The 22191-nt window shown below is 45.1% G+C and overlaps 1 protein-coding gene across 1 annotated transcript in view; it reads right to left on the bottom strand.

The window, feature by feature from the left end:
- The window catches only part of H6PD (hexose-6-phosphate dehydrogenase/glucose 1-dehydrogenase), an 87581-nt gene extending 68204 nt beyond the window's left edge, over positions 1–19377 (bottom strand). Inside the window, exons 1-3 of the mRNA XM_044668666.1 lie at positions 19312–19377; positions 7041–7677; positions 2877–2994 (exon numbers count right to left, since the gene is read on the bottom strand). Of these exons, the coding sequence (XP_044524601.1) occupies positions 2877–2994; positions 7041–7661 (739 nt within the window). The 5' untranslated portion in view covers positions 7662–7677; positions 19312–19377. The remainder of the gene's footprint in view (positions 1–2876; positions 2995–7040; positions 7678–19311) is intronic.
- Positions 19378–22191: the final 2814 nt, after the last annotated feature.

The raw sequence follows: 22191 nt of genomic DNA, 5'->3' as shown, positions 1-22191 counted from the left end.
AGGATGGACATTTGAATGTGAGTCAGCAAACAAATGACTAGGGAACCAGAAAGAGAATAGATGGAGGTCACCTGAAAGGAGATTAGCCCATGGTGGTTTGGGGGGCACAGAGTAGAGCAGAGAAAAGACTTCCTATAGAAAGTGGTGCACTGAGCTTAGAATCAGAAAGACTCATCTTCATGAGTTCAAATCCAGCCTCAGATATTTATTAACTATCAGACCCTGGGTAAGTCACTTAACTCTGTTGGCCTCAGTTTCCTCATCTGTCAAATAAGCTGGAGAAGAAAATGTCAACCCATACCAGTATCTTTGCCAAGAAAATCCCTAAAGCGGTCAAAAAGAAACAGACACAGTTGAAACAATTGAACCACAACGACAAATAGAAGGTGGGATTGGAACTGAACCTTGAAGGAAAGCCAAGGAAACCAAGAGGTGGGCGTGGGGTTGGGGGTGGCGGATCATTTCAGGAATGGGGGAAGTTGGTGCAAAGACATAGAAATGGAAGATGGAGAGTCATGTTAGGAACTCCAAGATGGCCAGCCGGTATAACTGGATTATATAGACTATGTGGAGGGGAGGAAGGTGGAAGAAATCTGGAAAAATACAGAGGCCAGATTCTAGAGGGTTGTACATTTTGTGTTTAATCCTAGAAATGACAGGGAGTACTGAAAGTCATTGAGCATGAGGGTGACTGGCCAGTCCTGCCCTTCAGAAACTTCCCTTGGCAGCTACATGGAAAATGGCTTAGAATGGGGCAAGAGGAGGCAGGGAGAGCCGCTTTCTAATGGAGGCTAATTGAGGAATTCAGGCAACAGGTGGTGGACGTCTGAGTCCAGTGGGGTGGTCTGAGGGGTGAGAAGGGGGTGTATAGGAGAGCCATTGAGAAGGTGGAATCAATAAGACTTGGGAAGGGGGGGAGAGTGATGAGAGAGAGAGGAGCAGGGGGTGACCCTCCGGTTGTAAACCTGGTACCTGCTGGTGCCAGTAATGGGGAAACTAGGAAGGTGTGAAGGTTGAAAGGAAAAGATCATGAAGTTTCATTTTGGCTTCACTGAGTCTGAGTCTACAGGACACCTACTTGGAGATTCCCCACTTTTACCCCTCCGCCCCGTGCTGGTCTCATCACCACCCAGATGAATTCTCTAGGAATTCAGAGATGCTCCCTGCAGCCACTCTAGGGCGTACAACCTTCCAGATAACTTCAATAGCCCCAGAGCCCAGGTCCCTGGTCTCCCCCAACCTTTTCAGCTTCCTTTTGAGTGCAGTCTTCCCCCCTTCAAGTGCAAGCTCCTAGAGGGCAAGAACTATTTCTTTTTCCTTATTTGTATCACTAGAGATCTTGGCCTGAAGTTAGGAAGACTCACACTTCTGAAATCAAATGCAGCTTCAGACACTTACTAGCCATGTGACCCTGGGCAAGTCATTAAACCCGGCTGGCTTCAGTTTTCTTAAAAAATGAGCTGGAGAAGAATGGCAAACCTCTATCGTATTTTTAGCAAGAAAATCCCAAATGGGGTCAGAAAGAGTAGGACAGACTGAAATGACTGAACAACAAAAATCCCTGGTCCTTTGTACAGTGCTTGGCACGCAGTAGGCACTTAATAATAATTTTTTTAAACCCTTACCTTCTGACTTAGATGGAATACTGTGTATTGGTTCCAATAAGAGTGGTAAGGGCTAAGCAATGGGGTTAAGTGATTTTGCCCACGGTCACACAGCTACTTCGTAGCTGAGGTCAGATTTGAACCCAGGACCTCCCGTCTCTAGATCTGGCTCTTCTTAATCCCTTGAGCCACCTACCTGAGCCCTTAATAACTGTTTATTGAATCTAATTATCTGTATCCCCGGCACTTAGCACAGTACCTGGCACATGGCAAATGGCAGTAAATGAATGTTTATTGTACTGAATTGGACTGAATCAAAAGGCTGGTCTGTGGAAAGCATTCAGCCTTGTTCTTCTGCTTAGCCCTGGATAGAGAACTAGGCATGAAAGAGGCAGTGGCAAAGAGGAAGATTTAGGCTTGGAGGAAGGACAGATTTCCAGCCGCATACAGCTGTCCCAAAGTAGACCAGACTGCCATTGGAAAGGAGGGCTCCTGCCTCACTGGAGGGCTTCAGGCAGAGGCTGGGTAGCCTCGTGTTGAGCATATACAGTGCTTGACACTGGATTTACCGGATGACTTCTGGATGGCGGCTGATCCCCCCAAGCAACATCAAATTCAGTGATTCTTTGGCTCAAACTATTAAGAGGAAGAACTGGGATTCAATTTGGGTTGTCTGGCTCCAAATCTAGCCCTCTTTCCCCCATATCAGCATTGGCAAACCTTTCAGAGATGGCATGCCCAAACTGCACCATCATGCCTCCTCTGAGCCCCCTGCATTACCCACAGAGTGGAGGCAGGAAGTGCTCGCATTGGGCTGCTGGACAGAGGGGCAGGACATGCAAAAAATGTCTTCAGGCACGGTGGAGAGGGGGAATGGAACAGCCCCCTCCATGCCACCAGGGCACACATGCCACATCTTTGCCAACACAGCCCTACACTTTCCATCTTCTCATAAATACAGAGATTACTGCCACCTCCCACTCCCAAACACTGGGACTTCTAGATCTTTGGACATCATGGATACCCTGGTAGCTGCCAACTTCTGATCACCGACAGACTGAAATGACAAGAAACTGGCCAAGAAAAGACCCAAAGGACTTGCTCAGCCTGTAGTGTTCTTGGCAAAGTCACTCATCCAGGCTCATGGTCTTCCACATGCCACCAGGGAGAGACTTGGGTTAAAGGAGCAGGAGAGCCCAGAGTGGGGGGAGAGCCAAGGAATGGTGCTCATCCCATTCCCTCCCTCTCTCTTTCCATCCCCCACTCACTCACCCTCTGCATCCACTGTCTCCTTCATGACAATCTCCACCCTGTCCACATGGTGCCGGTTCCAAAGCCGGTCCAGGGCATTACGGTTCTGGTCTCGGAAGGGCAAGATCTGGGCCACTGCCTGTCGGGAAAGAAGAGGGGCTGAAGTGGGGCTAGGCTTGCCACTCCCATGAGGAAGTAGCAGGAATTTCTCTACCAAAGGAAAGCCCCAAATCCTCCTGATTTCCTAGCTGGTCACTGGAATTCGATGTGGGATGGGTAGAAGGACAAGACATCACTGAAAGTAACTCTTTCTGTAGAAATCCCTCTACCGATGCTGACTTAAATTTTTTTTTAATTTCCATATTATTCATTTTTTGAAGCAAATAATCTTATGGAACCAAAACCTCACAACATATACCCAAATAAACAAGTGATAAAGCATGTTTTCATCTGCATTTCTTCTACAATTCTTTCTCTGGAGGTAGAGCATTCTTTGTCCTAAATCCTTCAAAATTGTCCTGGATCATTGTATTGCTATTAGTCATTCCACAATATTGCAGTTACTGTGTATAATGATCTCCTGGTTCTGCGTATTTCATTCTGCATCAGTTCATGTAGCTTTTTCCAGCTCTTTCTGAAATCACTCTGTTCATCATTCCTTAGAGCACACTAGTATTCCATCACCATCATATATCACAATTTGTTCTGCCATTCCCCAATTGAGGGACACCCCTTTAGTTTTCAGTTCTTTGCCACCACATATTTTTGTACCAGCAGGTCCTTTCCCATTTTTTTTTAATCTCTTTGGGATTTGGACCCAGTAGTGGTATTATTGGATCAAAGGGTATCCACAGTTTTATATCCCTTTGGGCATAGTTCCAGATTGACCTCCAGAATGGTTAGATCAGTTCACAACTCTACCAGCAATGCATTAGTATCCCAATTTTGTTACATCCCTCCAACATTTATCGTTTTCCTTTACTGTCATATATTGGCCAATCTGAGGTAGTACCTCAGAGTTGTTTCAATTTGCATTTCTCTAATCAAGTGATGGAGAACATTTTTTCATATGATTATTGAGAGCTTTGATTTCTTTTTCTGAAAATTGCCTATTTGTATCCTTTGACCATTTATCAATTGGGGAGTGACTTGGATTCTTACAAATTTGACTTAGTTCTTTATGTATTTGAGAAATGAGCCCTTTAGCTGAGAAATTTATTATAAAATTTCTTTCTCAGTTTGCTGTTTTCCTTCTCATCTTAGTTGCATTGGTTTGTTTATACAAAACCTTTTTAATTTAATATAATCAAAACTATTCATTTTGTTCTCTTTCTCTCGTTTGGTCATAAAGTCTTTCCTTCTACATAGATCTGACAGGTAAACTATTTATTCTATTCCCCTAATTTACTTATAATATCACTCTTTATGTTAAATCATATGTCCATTTGTATGATGTGAGATGTTGATTAATACCTAATTATCCCCATACTATTTTCCAATTTTCCCAGCAATTTTTATCAAACAGTGAGTTCTTGTCCCAAAAGCTGGGATCTTTGGGTTTATCAAACACTAGAGTGCTGAGGTCGTTTACCCTAAGTCTATTCCATTGATCCGCCCTTCTATTTCTCAGTCAGTACCAGATTGTTTTGATGATTAATACTGTATAGTATAGTTTAATATCTGGTACTGCTAGGCCACCTTCCTTCACATTTTTTTTTCATTAGTTCCCTTGATATTCTTGATCTTTTGTTTTTCCAGATGAATTTTTTTTTAAACCCTCACTTTCTGTCTTAGAATCAATACTGGGTATTGGTTCTAAGGCAGAAGAGTGGTAAGGGTTAGGCAATGGGGGTTAAGTGACTTGCCCAGGGTCACACAGCTAGGAAGTGTCTGAGGTCAGATTTGAACCTAGGACTCTGGGTCTGACTCTCAATCCACTGAGTCACCCAGCTCCCCCCTTTCCAGATGAATTTTGATATTATTTTTTCTAGTTCTATAAAATAGTTTTTTGGTAGATTGGCAGGGCACTGAATAAACAAATTAATTTAGGTAGGATTGTCATTTTTATTATATTAGATTGACCTTCCTATGAGCAATTAATGTTTTTCCAAATGTTTAAATCTAATTTTATGTGAAAAGTATTTTATGATTGTGTTTATATAATTCCTGTGTTTGTCTTGGCTATTAGATTCCCAAGTATTTTATGTTGTGTAAAGTGATTTTAAATGGAGTTCCACTTTCTAACTCTTGCTGCTGAGCTTTTTTGGAAATATATAGAAATACGAATGATATATATGGGTTTATTTTATATCCTGCAACTTTGCTAAAGTTATTATTTCTTTTTTTTTTTAAACCCTTGTACTTCGGTGTATTGTCTCATAGGTAGAAGAGTGGTAAGGGTGGGCAATGGGGGTCAAGTGACTTGCCCAGGGTCACACAGCTGGGAAGTGGCTGAGGCTGGGTTTGAACCGAGGACCTCCTGTCTCTAGGCCTGACTCTCACTCCACTGAGCTACCCAGCTGCCCCCTAAACTTATTATTTCAATTGGGATTTTTAGTTGATTTTCTAGGATTCTCTAATTCTACAAATATATCATCCTCAGAGAGATAGTTTAGTTTCCTTATTGCCTACTTTAATTCTTCCAATTTCTTTTTCTTCTCTAATGTCTAAAGCTAGTATTTCTAGCACAATATTATATAATTGAGACGATAATGGGCATCCTTGCTCTCTGTACCTCACTATTTGAGAGAGTTGCCTAGCACATTGAGAAGTTAAAGAGGATGGGGAAGAAAAAAGTCTTTGTTAAGCATCTACTATGTGCCAGGCAATGTGTGCCCTTTGAAATTATTATCTCATTCAATCTTCAAAAAAACCCTGGGAAGTAGGATCTGTTATCGTCCCCATTTTACAGTTGATTAAACTGGGGCTGACAGACATTAAATGATTTGTCCCGGTCCGGTAAGGTCTGAAGCTGGATTTGAACTCCGATCTTCCTGACTCTAAGCCCTGCCATCTTCATTGCCCAGGTTCATAGAGACAGTATGTGCCAGAGGTAGTAATTGAATGGAGGTCTTCCTAGCTCCAAAGCCAGCTCCCAATCTCTGCTATAGGGAACCCTAAGGCTGCCTCCTCACCTCAATTTCCTCAGCTGTGAAATGAGGGGGATGAATAAGTAGCCTGTAAGGTTCCTTCCCTCTCTAGGTCTATGATCCTTTCTACCAGCCATTGTGCTCTGACCTGAGGATATAAAGGGGGTGGGGAGGGGGAGTCTCTGTTGTTAGGGATGTATCAGAAGGTAGAAATAGATATAGACATAGATAGAGAAACAGACAGATAGACGGATGGATGGATGGTTGGATAGCTGAGTAATTAAGATGGATATATGAGTGGAGGTATAGGTGGATAAATGGATAATTAGACAGACAGATATAGATAGATATACATACATACATATGTGTATGTATATATATTACTTATACAATATATAGTAGTATAAAATACGTATAATAAATCCATTCTATTATATATATATTATGTGTAATATTATATAATATACATATATGATACATATATCTATTAGATTACATATATTCAATATATGTGTATTATATGATATGTATCCTATAATATAGCTATTAGATTGCATATATCATATGTATAATATGTATCATATGTCCATAAGATATGGACAACACGTACTATATAAAACATATACATTATATTTAAATACAAATACCTACATTTTTGTTTTTAACATTCTTTTTTAAAATTTTGAGTTCCAAATTCTCTCCCTCTATCTCTCTAATCCTTCCCCCTATCCACTGAGAAGGCAAGTAAGATTATCGGAAGATTTTAAAGCAGTGGTTTCCAAACTTTTTTGGCCTACCACCCCCTTTCCAGAAAAAATATCACTTAGCCCCCTGGAAATTAATTTTTTTTAAAATTTTAATAGCAATTAATAGGAAAGATAAATGCACCTGTGGCCATCACCGCTCCCCGGATCACTGTAGTACCCACCAGGGGGCGGTGGCGCCCACTTTGGGAATCACTGTTTTAAAGGTTGGAGGAAGGATTTGTTAGAAGTCACACTCTCACCCAAACCAGCTCTGACTAGGCCCAGAGACAGTGGCCAAGCAGCCTGGCCAGGAAAGAGCTAATCCCTGCAGGTCACTGCTCGGGTCTTACCTGCTTGCCAAGGTAGTGGTCCACACGATACATCTCCTCCTCTCGGAAGAAGGTGCCAAGTTCCTTGGAGAGCTCCTGGGCCGAGCGGCGGTCATGGCCAAAGGGCTTCTCGAGGACCACACGCAGCCAGGCTCCTGGCCCTGGCCGACAGCTGCTGTTAATGTGCTGGGCGATCCCTGCATAGGCGAAGGCAGGAACAGAAAAGTAGAAGATCCTCCCGGCCTCCCGACGCCCCTCCTGCTGGAGCCGGCTCTCAATGTCCTGGCTTAGGGTCGAGTAGTCCTCAGCTGTCTGCAGCTGCCAGTATTGGCTCAATTTCAGAAACTGCCCCTTGAGCTCTGCGCAGGACTCGGGCAGCACGTCCAAGGGGCAGGAGAGCTTGTCCAGCGCCTGGGTCATGAGCTGCCACCCCTGCTCGGGGGGATTCAGGGCTGCCCCGTGGAAGCGAAAGCTGTGGCCGTTGGCTGCCTCATCCAGGTAGAGCTGGAAAAGGCCCTGCCACAGGTATTTTTTGGCCAGGTCCCCCGTGGCTCCCAGGAGGATGACAGAGACGTGGCCCTGGGGGTCATGAGATAAGACGGACCCCAGGATGGAGATGGCACAGATGACAATCCTCAGCATCTTCAGACCTGGAGCCCTGGGGAGCAGGAGGACAGGAGGAGATAGAGAGGAGAGAAGATCACAGTCAGGTGCTTCTAATAGAAGGCAGCACCAAGCATTTCCTGTTCTATGGCTTATTTATAACCACCTTGTCATCTGGGAAATCCCCTCCACTCCCAGGGCTACCTTTAGGAGCGAGCCAGGCTCCAGCTCAGCCTGGGGCAAAGCTCATATTTACAAAAGGCAGAGAGGAGAGCCACAGCGGGGGCCACATCCTGGGTGCTGCCACCCAGCCAAGTCGGTGACAGGCATGAGCAGGAGCCTACCACACAGCAGCAGCGGCAAAGGGCTCAGGGGGCTGGGATTCAGCATTTCACAGAGGAGGAAACAGAGGCCCAGAGATGGGAAGTAACTTGTTCAAGGATCTCACAGGGAGTCAAGAGTAGAGATAGAATTTGCCCACATTCTGATTCCAAAGCCAGGACTCTGCCGGTGGCAGCACAGCAGCCGGGGGGTAACTTAAGGCACACCAACCCAGATGCAACCCAAGGCAAAAAGACATAGGAACCAAGGAGCAGCTGAGACAACGCAAAGGATGCTTCAGCAATGACATTTTGGGTTCTAAAGGTCCCTCCAGGTCTCACATTCTCTGTTCTAAAGTCCCCCACAGGATGTGGCAAAATTGGGACACTAAAGCACTGCTGGTAGAGTTGTGAATTGATCCAACCATTTTAGAAGGCCATTTGGAATTATGCCCAAAGAGCTTTAAAAGACTACCTGCCCTTTGATCTAGCCATACCACTACTCCTAGGTTTGTACCCCAAAGAGATAATAATGAAAAATGTACAAAAATATTTATAGTCGCACTCTTTGTGGTGGCAAAAAATTGGAAAATGAGGGGATGCCCTTCAGTTGGGGAATGGCTAGACAAATTGTGGTATATGATGGTGATGGAATACTATTGTGCTCAAAGGAATAATAAACTGCTTGATTTCCTTACAAGCTGGAAAGATCTCCATGAACTGATGCGGAGTGAAAGGAGCAGAACCAGGAGAACTTTGTACACAGAGACTGATACGCTGTGGTACAATCGAACATAACAGACTTCTCTACTAGCAGCAATGCAATGACCCAGGACAATTCTGAGGGACTTATGAGAAAGATGCTATCCACATCCAGAGAAAGAACTGTGGGAGCAGGAACAAAGAAGGAAAACATTGGATTTATCAGATTTTATATGGGTATAGAATTTGGGGGTTTGGTTGTAAAAGATGACTCTATTACAAAAATGAATAATATGGAAATAAGTATTGAGTGAGAATACATGTATAACCCAGTGGAATTGCTTGTCGGCTCTGGGAGGGGGGAGGGAAAAAGGCAGGGAAAGAATATGAATAGGGAGAGCATTCCAGGCACAGAGCAACCCAGAGGTGAGAGATGGATGGAATGTACAATTATCGGAAAGTAGACTAGTGTGGCTGTAGCAGTGGGCGTGAGGGGGAGTAACCCCAATGGAATGAAGCCCTCCACAGATGGGAAAAGAGAAGCCTAGAGAGAGGCTTCTAGATCTGGAACTAGAAGGGACCTTAGTGGCCATCTACTCCAAGTCTTTCATTTTACAGAAGAGGAAACTGAGTCCTTAAGAGATTAAATTGATTTGCCCAAGGTCACACAAGGAAGTAGTACTGGGATACGAACCTCTCCAATGAGTTGCCAAATCTTGTTTTTTCTTTCTCTCCTTATATCTCTTCAGTCTGCCCTCCTCTCCCCTCATAGTACTACCGTACCTTTTACCTAGACAATTATAACAGCCTTCTGATTGGTCTTCCTGCTTCAAGTCTCTCTCCACTCCCATCTATATTCCACATAGCTACCAGTTACTTTCCTAAAGCAAAGGTCTGATCTCCTTATTCCCCTATTCAATAAACCCCAAGGTTCCCTATTACCTCCAAGATCAAATATAAATTTCTCTGTTGGACCTATCCTACCTTTTTAGATTTATCACATATTCTTCCACTTCACACACGTTATAGTCCAACCAAACTGACTTTCTTACTGTTCTTCACATGTGACTTTCCAATCTCCCATCACTGTACCTTTGCCTTAACTGTCCCTCATGCCTGGAATGCACTCCCTCCCTCTCTCCACCCCTTAAAACCTCTTGGTTTCTTTCCAGGTTTAGCTCAAGGGCCACCTTCTGCATGAGGTCCTTCTTGGGTCTTCCCTTATCCAAGGTTACCTTCTAACTGCTTCATGTGTATTTTATCCATTCCTATTCATGAGAGTTGTCTCCCCTATTAGAATAGAAATTCCTTAAGGGGAAAGACTGTTTCAAATTTGTCTTTATATTTTCTAGAGGTGTGGTGGTGAACCTATGGCATGTGTGCCAGAGGGGGGCACCATCACCCCAGCACAGAGTTCACCAGAATTCATTACTAGAAAGCCAGAGAGACACGGAGCTGGGCTGTTCCCTGTCCCCTCTCCATGAGCAACTGAGGACATTTCTCACATCACCTGCCCCAACAAAAGGTTCACCACCACTGCTCTAGAGCCTTATATAATAACAATAAACAGTAGGTGTTTAATAAGCATTTGAAGGAAGGAATAAAAATATCCCTAGCCCTTAGCATAGAGTATATACTTAATAAATATTTGTCGAGGAATGCATGAAAGGTATCCCCAACACTTAGCACAGCGCTTAGCATCTAGTCAGTGCTTAATAAATGCTTCTTTGTTGGCTCCAAATTTGAAGCTTCTCAGAGCATATCTCATTTTTAGTGACCCCATGACACCCTTTTCAAGTTTCAAGTGTCTTTCATTTTTATTCTATATTCATTTTTTCAAATCCTTACCTTTGATCTTAGAATCAATACTAAGAATCAGTTCCAAAGCAGAAGATTAGTAAAGGCTAGGCAATAGGGGTGCTAAGTGACTTGCCCAGGGTCACACAGCTAGGAAATGTCTGATGCCAAACCCAGATCCTCCCATCTCTAGGCTGGCACTCTATCCACTAAACCACTTAGTCTGTCCTATTCCATATTCATCTTAAAGTGTGTTGGAGGGAGGGGTGTTGCAGAGAGAGGAAGCAAGGTAGGGGGAGGAGTTGAAAATGAGCTGAGAGGGGGGCCAAGTTCAGGAATGAAAACCAGATGGGTTCAGGGATGTATCAGATAAGGAAGGAAGTCACAGCTCCTCAAAGCTGAGATGGCTCCCTATTTCATAGTCTCACAGATCTTTGGAGATAGTAGAGATCTTAAATCCAACCCCCTCACTTTACCAAGGAGGGAACTGGGGCCAAAGGCAGATGACTTACCCAGGGATCCACAGGTAATAAACAGCATTGCTGGGATTCAAACCCAGGTCTGCTGACTCCAAATTCTCTCCACTGTACCCCGCTATCTCCTGAGCAAAGATCCCCCTTACAATATCCTTGAGAAGTCACCAGACAGGAATTAGAGGAAGAGAGCTAGAAATACTAGTGAGAACCTCCTTCCTCTCTTTCCAGAGGTAGAGGACTCTGGGTAGGGAATATTGCATATACAGTCTAACTGTGGTTGGTGTGGTCAATAAACATTTATTAGGCACCTACTATGAGCACTGTGCTAAGTGCCTGGGATACAAAGAAAGCCAAAAGACAGACCCTGCCCTCAAAGAGCTCCCAACGAATGGAGACAACACGCTCAATTAGGTACGAACGAGATATAGACAAGATTAATGGAAGATAATCAATGGAGGAGGCATCACCAAAAAGGGGAATTTGGAAAGGCTTCCCGTGGAAGGTGGGGGTTTAGCTGGAATTTGAAGGAAGCCAAGAGGTGGAGAGGAGAAGGGAGGGCATTCCAGGTATGGGAAAATGCCTGGAGTTGGTGATGTAGTGTTTTGTTCGGGGAAGAACAAGGAGACCAGTGTCACTGGCCTGGAGAGTACGTGGGGAGGGGGTGACCCTTATTTTCTACCCTAGTAACAACTCTCATTCAGAAGGGCAAGAGACAGGCAAACAGAGTTAAGTGACTTGCCCAGAATCACCCAGCGAGGAAGCGTCTGAGGACCTCCTGACTCCTGATCTGGTGCTCTATCCACTGTGTCACCTACCTGCCCTGAGATATTCGTTAATAGAATTTTTTCCCCAATTTTATTTATTTATTTATTTTTTGAACCCTTAACTTCTATGTATTGGCTTCTAGGTGGAAGAGTGGTAAGGGTGGGCAATGGGGGTCAAGTGACTTGCCCAGGGTCACACAGCTGAGAAGTGTCTGAGGCCAGATTTGAACCCAGGACCTCCTGTCTCTAGGCCTGACTCTCAATCCACTAAGCTACCCAGCTGCCCCTGATATTCATTAATAGAAGAGATGTGATCCAGTCTTTAAGCCAAGATGACTTGAGTTCAAGTTCTGCAAGTCACTTGTCTTCTGAATCCTCAAGGCAATTCTCTGAGATTATAAATTGTCTTAGAAGAAGGGATTATTTTCCTGCAAGAGCCCCCTCTATTAATGAAATTACACATCAGTCCCTGGACTATAAGGGGTGGGTAGGGAGGTGGAGGGCCCAATTAGAAAATGCAGGTGATCCGTAAAACCCAAAAATATCAACAAAAAGCAAACAGGACCAGCTTGGGGCTAGCCAGCTCCATTCTGAATGTCTCTGGAGACCCTGTTGCCATTAACAGCTCACCCAGCTTCCTCTCTCCAAGGTGCTGAAGCTCTGGTGGGGAGAAGCCCCTCAGTCCCCCAGCGCCTGGGCAGCCTAGGGAATGTGTACTGAGTCTGTGCCCTGTGTTTGCCATCTGGCAGCTGCTACTGTTGTTTCTCCTGGCTATTCTGGGCCTGATGGGTTTTTTTTCCCTTTCTCCTCTCTGCTTCTCTCCTCACTGACCTTGCAGGTTTTTCTTTCCCTCCAAGGCAGAAGCATCTCTAGAGGGGGAACCTGCAGAGAACCAAGGGATGGGGTGCAGGCAGATATGGCGACTCCACTCAGCTACAGAGGTGGAGATAAAGAGAGATGGGGGGAAAGGACGAGGAGGTGGAGGGGCAATAGCTCGGTGCCCCTTCCTATCCCCCCTTTCTCCTGTTCCTTTCTCTTTTACAGTTTTTTTTACCAATTACATGTAGTAACAGATTTCCACGTTTTCCAAAGTTATATGATCCACATTGTCTCCCTCCTTCCCTTCCCCTTCTGCATCTGGCAGGTGATTTAATCTGGGTTATACATGTCTTATCACACAAAACATATATTTCTATATTATTCATTTTTGTAAGCGAGTAATCTTATAAAACCAAAACCCCCAAATATAAACCCAAATAAACAAATCGTCTGCTTTCAACCACATTGTGACTCCCACAGTTCTTTCTCTGGAAATGGAGAGCCTTCTAAGTCCCTCAGAACTGTCCTGGATCGTTGCATCGCTGAGAGTAGCCAAGTCTGTCACAGCTGATCATCTCACCGTACTGCTGGTACAGTGTACGATGTCCTCCTGGTCCTGCTTCTTTCACCTGTCCCTTCCCTAAGCACCGACCAAGGGGAAGATGGGTAGAGAAGCGACGAGAGGGATTAAGCTTTCTGATATAGAGGAACTCAGTCCCAGTCTTAGTACTTAACAAATAGTGCAATGCCTAGCCCACACACAGTAGGAGCTTAATAAATGCATGTTGGATTGAATTAAATTAACTTGGTGACCTCTAAAGCCGGAGTTCTCAACCTTCTTTGTGTCATGGACCCTTTGGCAATCTACAGTGTGGCCCTCTCTTGAATGATGTTTAAAAATAAAAGAAGGAAGGGGCAGCTGGATGGCTCAGTGGATGGAGAGCCAGGCCCAGAGATAGGAGGTTCTTGGTTCAAATCTGGCCTCAGATACTCCCAAGCTGTGTGACCCTGGGCAAGTCACTTCATCCCCATTGTCTAGCCTTGACCAATCTTCTGCCTTGGAACCAATACACAGTATTGATTCCAAGGTGGAAGGTAAAGATTAAAAAAAAACAAAAACAACACTTAAAAAAAAAATAATCATAGAAGGAATCTCAGCTGCCCAGCCCTTTACTGCTCTTCTCCCTTGGAACCAATACTTAGAATTGATTCCAAGACAGGAGGTATGACTTTTAATAAAACTAATAATAACTAGGGGCAGCTGGGTAGCTCAGTGGATTGAGAGCCAGGCCTAGAGACAGGAGGTCCTGAGTTCAAATCTGGCTTCAGACACTTCCCAGCTGGGTGACCCTGGGCAAGTCACTTGACCCCCATTGCCCACCCTTACCACTCTTCCACCTATGAGCCAATACACAGAAGTTAAGGGTTAAAAAAAAAAACTAATAATAACTGAAGGAACTACTAATGTCAGTGAAAACAAAGATCTGCTTTCCCCTGCCCAAGTTCAGAGAGCCCACCAAAACATATGCATGTACCCCCTATAAAGAACCCTCTTCTAAAGTGTCTTCTACAGAAGTCTAAATGTCCTTCTTCCTCTTTGACCAATAAATTCTCATATAATGGAAGAAGGTCTCCTGATCTCTGAAGAGGGTGGTTGATGGCCCCCAAGAGTGGCATAAAGGCAGAGCCAAGCATCTCCCTTCGTGCCACCTGCCCACCTCACAGCACTTGGCAGAGGTGGGGGTCCATGGATACGGAACATTGCCCGTAATACTGGAATTGCTCAAATGTTAGTTAGTTTTGCTGAACTGTTCCCCCCCCCCCATTTTTTTAGTTTGTTGTAAGAGATGATAGAGACTGAGGGGGCGGAAGGGTGGGGGAGAGCCACATCAGTAAATATGGATGATAAAAGGACAAATGCAGAAAGAAGTGTTTGTTTTCAAAAGAAAAGAGCGAAACCAAGCAGATACTTTCCCATGAGCTCCTTTCTCTACAATAAATTGGCCAACGAATAAGATAATAATTTATCATTAATAATTTATATTTATAATAATAATAATAAAATTTAAAAATTAAACCCTTACCTTCTGTCTTAGAATCAATACTAAGTATTGGTTCTAAGCAGAAGAGTGGTAAGGGCTAGGCAATGGGGGTTAAGTGACTTGCCCAGGGTCACACAGACAAGTAGTATCTGAGGTCAAATTTGAATCCAGGACCTCCCATCTCCAGGCCTAGAGTTCTAAACACTGAGTTACCTAGTGGCCCCTAATAAGCTTTTACTAAGCTCTTACTATGTGTCTGGTACTGTGCTAAGTGCCAGAGATAAGAAAGAAAGTAAAAACTACAGTTTCTGTCTTCTGTAGCCCTTGTGCTAATGGGGGTAACAATTACTCTATAGTCTAACCAAAGTGGCCTCGGATAGGATTTCTGCGCTTCCCTCTCTGCTTCTGGACTGAGCGTCCCCCATACCTGGAACGCTCCCCCCTTTGTACTTCCTAAAATCCTTCAGAGTTCACCTCAAGCGCTATCTTCTACATGACGTCTTTCCCCGTCCACACCAGCTGTCAGCGCCTCCTCCTCCCCCACCCCAAATTACCTTATACCTACTAGGAATAGGGGAAGTAAACTGAGGCATGGAGGAAAAAAGACTTGCCCAAGATCATGTAGCAAGAATGAGGCAGAAAGAAGTCAGATAACTGACCTCCAGGGTCAGCAATGAGCAAGGGACGCAGAAAAAGAGGAAGCTAACGGGCAAGACCCAGACATTATCTCCATCACTCAGTTATTTCAGCTGAAATCCTCTGCCTAGTGCCCTGACAATTGTAAGCTCACAGGTTCCCGTGCGGGGCCCTTCCTGAAGCGTCGTCTTTCTCACCTGGGTCCCTACCCTGGCCAGCTACTGGTGGGGGGAGGATGGGAAGGGAGAGTCATGCTGCTGGCTACAGCTAAATCTTTGGACTTCCAGGCCCCTTCTCTCACTCTAAAAGAGAAGCCATCGCCCTGGAAACTGAATGATGACCACAGAACCCAAATTGAAAAAAACAGTCCAAATGTTGCCAAGGGGCAAGAGCAATGGAACAAACTAGTGTCTGGGAATCGGGAGATTCTGGGCTCCAAGTCTAGCTCTACCACTAACCACATGAGGGACCAGGGGCAAAACCACTGGCCAACTTTGGACCTTGGTATCCTCCTTTCTAAAATGAAAGGGCTGGCCTTGATGATGATCTCTTCGGCAAGGTCCTCCCAGTTCTGACATTGTGTGTTCTAAGGTTCCTCTCAGCTGTGGCATTCTCTATTCTAAGGACCCTTCCATTCTGACATTCTCTCTTCTAAAGGCCCTCCTAGCTCTGATGTCCTGTGTTCTAAAGCCCTTCTCCCCTCTGACATTTTCTGTTCTGTTTTGGGGTTCTAAGGTTCCTCTCAGCTCTGACATTCTCTCTTCTAAAGGCCCTCCTAGCTCTGATGTCCTGTGTTCTAAAGCCCTTCTCCCCTCTGACATTTTCTGTTCTGTTTTGGGGTTCTAAGGTTCCTCTCAGCTCTGACATTCTCTCTTCTAAAGGCCCTCCTAGCTCTGATGTCCTGTGTTCTAAAGCCCTTCTCCCCTCTGACATTTTCTGTTCTGTTTTGGGGTTCTAAGGTTCCTCTCAGCTCTGACATTCTCTCTTCTAAAAGCCCTCCTAGCTCTGATGTCCTGTGTTCTAAAGCCCTTCTCCCCTCTGACATTTTCTGTTCTGTTTAGGGTTCTAAGGTTCCTCCCAGCTCTGAAGTTCTCTGTTCTAGGGGCCCTTCCAGCTCTAGCATCCTGCAGATCTCTATAAAAAGGCTGGAACTACTCATATTACAAAAGTACTTTTCCTTTTCCAAAAATCCCCTTGGGAATTCCCCTAGTGAAGTAAGTGCTTAATCCCACTCATTACCCACCCAATGGGGCAAAAAAAAAAAAAAATCCAAATAAAGGACTGGGAAATAAGGCCACTGACCAAAGCTCATTCCAAAGGGATGATGCAGCAAATCTGAAACCGTGATATACTTGTGGCTTAATCTACATAAATTACTCTTCTTAGACTGACCTCTGCTCAGGGAGAACATGCCCCCGACCCTCCACAACACAATAAAGGCTATCACGGGGCTCATTTTTCCAGTAGAAATCATTCAGGCATCCTGTTCTGCTAACAACAAACTATGTGACCCTGGACAAGTCACTTTACATTTCTGAATGTCGCTTTCAAGGAGCAACAGAAAACACAGATTTAAGGCTAGAAGGGACCTTAGTGGGGAGAGCAGTGATGAACAACACCTATTATTTGTTAAGACTGACCACTGCCTGGGGGCAGCTGGGTAGCTCAGTGGAGTGAGAATCAGGCCTAGAGACAGGAGGTCCTAGGTTCAAATCTGACCTCAGATACTTCCCAGCTGTGTGACCCTGGGCAAGTCACTTGACCCCCATTGCCCACCCTTACCAATCTTCCACCTATGAGACAATACAGCAAAGTACAAGGGTTTAAAAAAAAATAATTAAAAAAAAAAAAAAAAGACTGACCACTGCCTGGCAAGATGCTAAGTGCTGAAGATACCAAGAAAAGCAGACCCCTGGGAGATCCCGGGTTCAGACCTGGCCTCAGATGCTTCCCAGCTGTGAGACCCTGGACAAGTCACTTAACACCTATTACCTAGTCCTTTCCACTCTTCTGCCTTGGAACCATTACTTAGTATAGATTCTAACACTGAAGGAAAGGATTAAGGAAAGGAAAGGAAAGGAAAGGAAAGGAAAGGAAAGGAAAGGAAAGGCAGCCTCTGCCCTCCAGGAGCTCCCAGTCTAAGGAAAGGGCCATGGATAGAGCTCAGGGGGTCCAAGGACTTGAGGTTCCTTCATTATTTCCACAGAATTGGTTTCTATTTTACTTCAGACACATAAAAGCTGTTTTGAGAAGGGGTCTATAAGGAACCTGGGGCCCCAAAAAGGGGAAGAAGCCTGCTCGCAGGATCCAAAGGCAGAAATGAAAGGACGCCTGGTCCTCAAAGAGCTGATATTCCACAGGGGAAAATCACAACAGCCACAGAGAAGTTCAGGAAAGAGAAACAAAAGAAACAAAATTTATGAGGGGAAATTTCAGCACCAATAGCTTGGGGTGGAAGGGAGGGAATCAAGAAGGAATTCTGGGAGAGGATGAAATTCAAGCTGAATTTTCAACTAATTCTAGAGGTTGAGGTGAAGAGGGAGTTCATTGTAGGCATGGAAAACAGCCATTGCCCTTCATTTTTTTTTTTACCAGATTTTTATTTTATTTTATTTTTTTAAACCCTTAACTTCTGTGTATTGGCTCCTAGGTGGAAGAGTGGTAAGGGTGGGCAGTGGGGGTCAAGTGACTTGCCCAGGGTCACACAGCTGGGAAGTGTCTGAGGCCAGCTTTGAACCCAGGACCTCCCGTCTCTAGGCCTGGCTCTCAATCCACTGAGCTACCCAGCTGCTCCCTGCCCTTCATTTTACAGATGAGGAAACTGAGGATTAGTGAGGGGCAGTCAGGGGATATGGTGGATAGAGCTCCAAGCCTAGCATCTTGAAGACCTGAATTCAAATCCAGCCTCCAATATTGTGTGTCACTAGCTGTGTGACCCTGAAGAAGTCACTTTGCTGCTGCCTCAGTTTCCTCAGCTATAAAATTGTGATGATAGCACATACATGGCATAGTAGACAGAAAGCCAGGCAAATTCAAATCTGGTCTTAGACACTTGCTAGTTGCATGACCCTGGGCAAGTCACTTCACCGTGCTTACCTCAGTTTCATCATTTATAAAATGGAGATGATAGCACATTGGTAGCATACAAAGTAGAGAGCCAGGTCTAGCATCTGGAAGACTCATCTTCATGAGTTCAAATCTGGTCTCAGATACTGACTAGCTATATGACCATGGGCAAGTCACTTAACCATTGTTTGACTCAGTTTCCTCATTTGTAAAAATGAGTTGGAGAAGGAAATGACAAACCACTTCAGGATCTTTGCCAAGAAAACTCCTAATGGGGGCCACAGAGAGTCAGACACCACTGAACAATGATTACAAGCAGCACCTCCCTCAAAGGGATTAATCGACATAACAATTAAAATTGGTACAATGCCAGGCATATAACAGACACTATATAAATGTTAGCTATTATATTATTAAGGGACTTGCCCAAAGCCACACAAGAAGGATCACAGGTGGAGATTGGACAGGGTGAGGATTCTAACTTTGTTCCTTGTTGTGGGACCTTGGATAAGTCATTGTAAGTCTCCCAGCGGTAGAAGAGGATATCTAAGCACTAAATCATAAAACCATCAGCTTAGACTTAGAATAGACCTGAAGGCACCTGGTCCAACACCCTCTCCTCCCCTCAACTTTCCGTCTAAGAACACCAAAGCCCATGGAGGTTAAGTGTTTCCCCAAGTTTACACAGGTGGGATTTGAACCTAGAACCTGCCTCCAGAGCCAGTGTCCTGATCTCTAAAATACAGTGATCTTGATTTCTTGTTTCCCTAGAGCCTTGCTAGGGAAGCTGTGGCACTCGGGGAACCCCGTTCCCCCTCTGCCCATCACCCAAGGACTTTTTTTGCACACCCCACTCCTCTGTCCAGCCACCCAAAGCAAGCCCTTTCTCCCTCAAATCTCTGCGGTAATGGGGGGGAGGGAGCTCCCAGATAGCTTGAATTTGCCCTCTGGGCACTGGAACTGGGAAAAGGTTTGCCAACCCTGCCTAGAGGATGCTGGGAAAGTTTCTTAGCCCCTCTACCTGGGGCTTGAGAAATCCCTGCCAGGTTTGCGGGGGCCAGACTCACCTTTGCGAGGACAGGAAGGTGCCAGGCTCCCCAAGGGTCTGTGCGAGAGCCAGTCCCGCTAGAGGCTCCCGATGGGCTTCGCCTCTTGGTTCTCCCCTCTGCTCTCCCTGTGGAGACAAGCAGATGGCAACAGGTCAACAGAACCGCAACTCTGAGCCAATGATTACAAACCAAACAAATGCCCCAGAAGGGGAGAGCCCGGCCAACGGAGAGGCTTCTGGTAAACGGGTTGAGGAAATGGATCCTATCTCCATTCCGAGCAAGGGAGGGGCTGAGAGGAGAGGCTCGGGCTTGACTCAGCCTCCCCATCCCACCTCCCTCTCTCACCCCCCTCCCCTTTATTTACTCTGCCAAAGCCGGGAGGGTGAAGGGGCTAGTAAAGGCGGGAAGTTTTCCCTTCCATCCCTCACTGGCGCCTGGAGTTTTTCAAAGTGTGAACAGAAATGAAAGAGCAAACACTTGCTTTCTTTTAGAAGTTTTCTTTTTTGAGAGACAGCCACACGAATGTGGGGGATGTGAGGGTTAGGGCTCAGATTCAGAAAGACCTGAGTTCAAGTCCTGCTTCTCATGGTAGTCATTTGAACCTCAGTTTCTTCATCTATAAAAATAGGAGAGGCTTGTTCATTTAAGGTGCTCCCACACAAGGAAGCTCTCCCCCCAAATGCAAGTCAGTCTCCTCTCTGCGATTTACAGACTTAAGAGAACTGTCTAGAGCACTGGGAAATTGTTAATAAGCATTTACTGGGGGCAGCTGGGTAGCTCAGTGGATTGAGAGTCAGGCCTACAGACAGGAGGTCCTGGGTTCAAAGCTGGCCCCAGACACTTCCCAGCTGTGTGACCCTGGGCAAGTCACTTGACCCCCATTGCCCACCCTTACCACTCTTCTATCTAAGAGCCAATACACAGAAGTTAAGGGTTTAAAAAAAATAAAATAAGCATTTACTGTGCACCTACTGTATGCCAGGCACTGTGCTAAGTGCTAGGGGTAAAAGGATGGAAAAGAGGGAGTTTGCAATCTAATATGCCCAAAAGAACTGAAGTGGGGAGAGTTGGGGGTCGTGTTACCCAGTTGGGAGTGGGGCATGTTGGAGGAATCGAAGGAGTCTAAAATAAGAACAACCCCCTGAGAAATGAAGAGGCGACTGGCCTGCCCCCACTCTAACTTAAATGGAGATATCAGGCAAAGTTAATAAACATTTGTCGTTTTCAGTCATGTCCAACTCTTTGTGAACCCATTTGAGTTCTTCACAGAGATGGCAATAGATTGCCATTTCCTTCTCCGACTCATTTTACAGATGAGGCAAACAGGGTGAAGTGACTTGCCTAGGGCCACACAGCTAGTAAGTATCTGAAGCCAGATTTGAACTCAGGAAGATGAGTCTTCCTGACTCTGGGCCTGGCCCGCTATCCATTGGGCCACCCAGTTGCCTCCAATATGCCAATATGCATTTCTTAAGTGCCTACTATGTGCCAGGGACTAGGCTATGTGCTGAGAATACAAAGACATCTCTGCCTTCCAAGGGCTCACAGTCTAATGAATCAGTGCATTTCTCAATTCATTACTTCATTTAGATTATCAGGGAATCAGAGATTTTGATCATAAAGGGGCTTCAGGTGTCCCCAGATGAGGAAACTGAGCACAAGGGACAACATAGCACTTAGCCATCAACAAACCAACCAACACTTATTAAGCACTTACTGTGTGCTTGATAAATATTCATCCATTGACTGTCTAAGGTATCATGTCTGCTAAATGGTTGAGACTGGATTAGAACCCAGACCTTTAACTCCAAATCTTTCTTTTTTTTTTAAATTTAAACCCTGACCTTCTATCTTAGAATCAATACTGTATATTGGTTCCAAGGCAGAAAGAGCAGTAAAGGCTAGGCAGTGGGGGTAAGTGACTTGCCCAGGGCCACACAGCTAGGAAGTGCCTGAGGCTAGATTGGAACCCAGGATCTTCTGTCTCTAGGCCTGGCTCTCAATCCACTGAGCTACCCAGCTACCCTCTCCAAAGCTTTCTTGTGCCAAACTCATTTCTCAAAGTCCTATAAAGGAGGGAGCCCGTTGTCAGAGTCCTCCTATCAGATCTCCCCCCACAGTGGAGGTGACCCTGGGCTCTCCAAGGCTTTGCCAATTAAGCCCAACTTGTAGCCAAGTCCCACAGGGCTGGCAAGGAGCAGCAGACCTCTGTCTGCAGAGACTGGCCACCGACGATTGGATTGGGGTGATGGATTTTTTGGCTACAAAAACTCTGATAAAGCAGAGAAAGTGTCCAATCTGCGTCAACGGAGAAAGAAGAGGTCCGTGTGGACCAGACCGCAGCTCCTTAAGACACCTAAGGACATGCCATATGGATAATAACTCCTGTGGAGGCACAGCTTCACAGGTTGAAAATGGTAGTCAATGGGCCGGCTGGGAAGCTCAAGAGATAGAGAAGCCTGGAGTCAGAAGGATCTGGGTTCAGATTTGACCTCAAATGCTTCTTAACTATGTGACCCTGAACAAGTCACTGAACCCCCAATTGATTAGACCTTCCCACTCTTCTGCCTTGGAACCAATAATTAGCATCAATTCTAAGACAAAAGGTAAAAAGTTAAAGAAAGAAAATGGTATCATTTGGATTTCTTCAACATTTTCAAATTTGTTGTTTATTTTTTATCTTTGCACCCAGGGTCCCTAACCCAGTGCTTGCCACGTATGTAATAGGTGCTTAATAAGTGCTCAAATGACTCACTGATTTGCTTTCCTCAAACTAGCTCTACAAGGGAGTAAGGACAAGCGTTATTCTTCTCATTTTACAGATGGGGAAACTGAGGATCAAAGAGGTAAAGGGATTTAGCCAAACTCACAGGGCTCCTAAATAGGAATAGCTTTTCA

This window comes from Gracilinanus agilis, chromosome 3, assembly GCF_016433145.1.
Source record: "Gracilinanus agilis isolate LMUSP501 chromosome 3, AgileGrace, whole genome shotgun sequence".
NCBI classification, from domain to species: domain Eukaryota; kingdom Metazoa; phylum Chordata; class Mammalia; order Didelphimorphia; family Didelphidae; genus Gracilinanus; species Gracilinanus agilis.
This window is presented reverse-complemented; position numbering and strand designations above follow the sequence as displayed.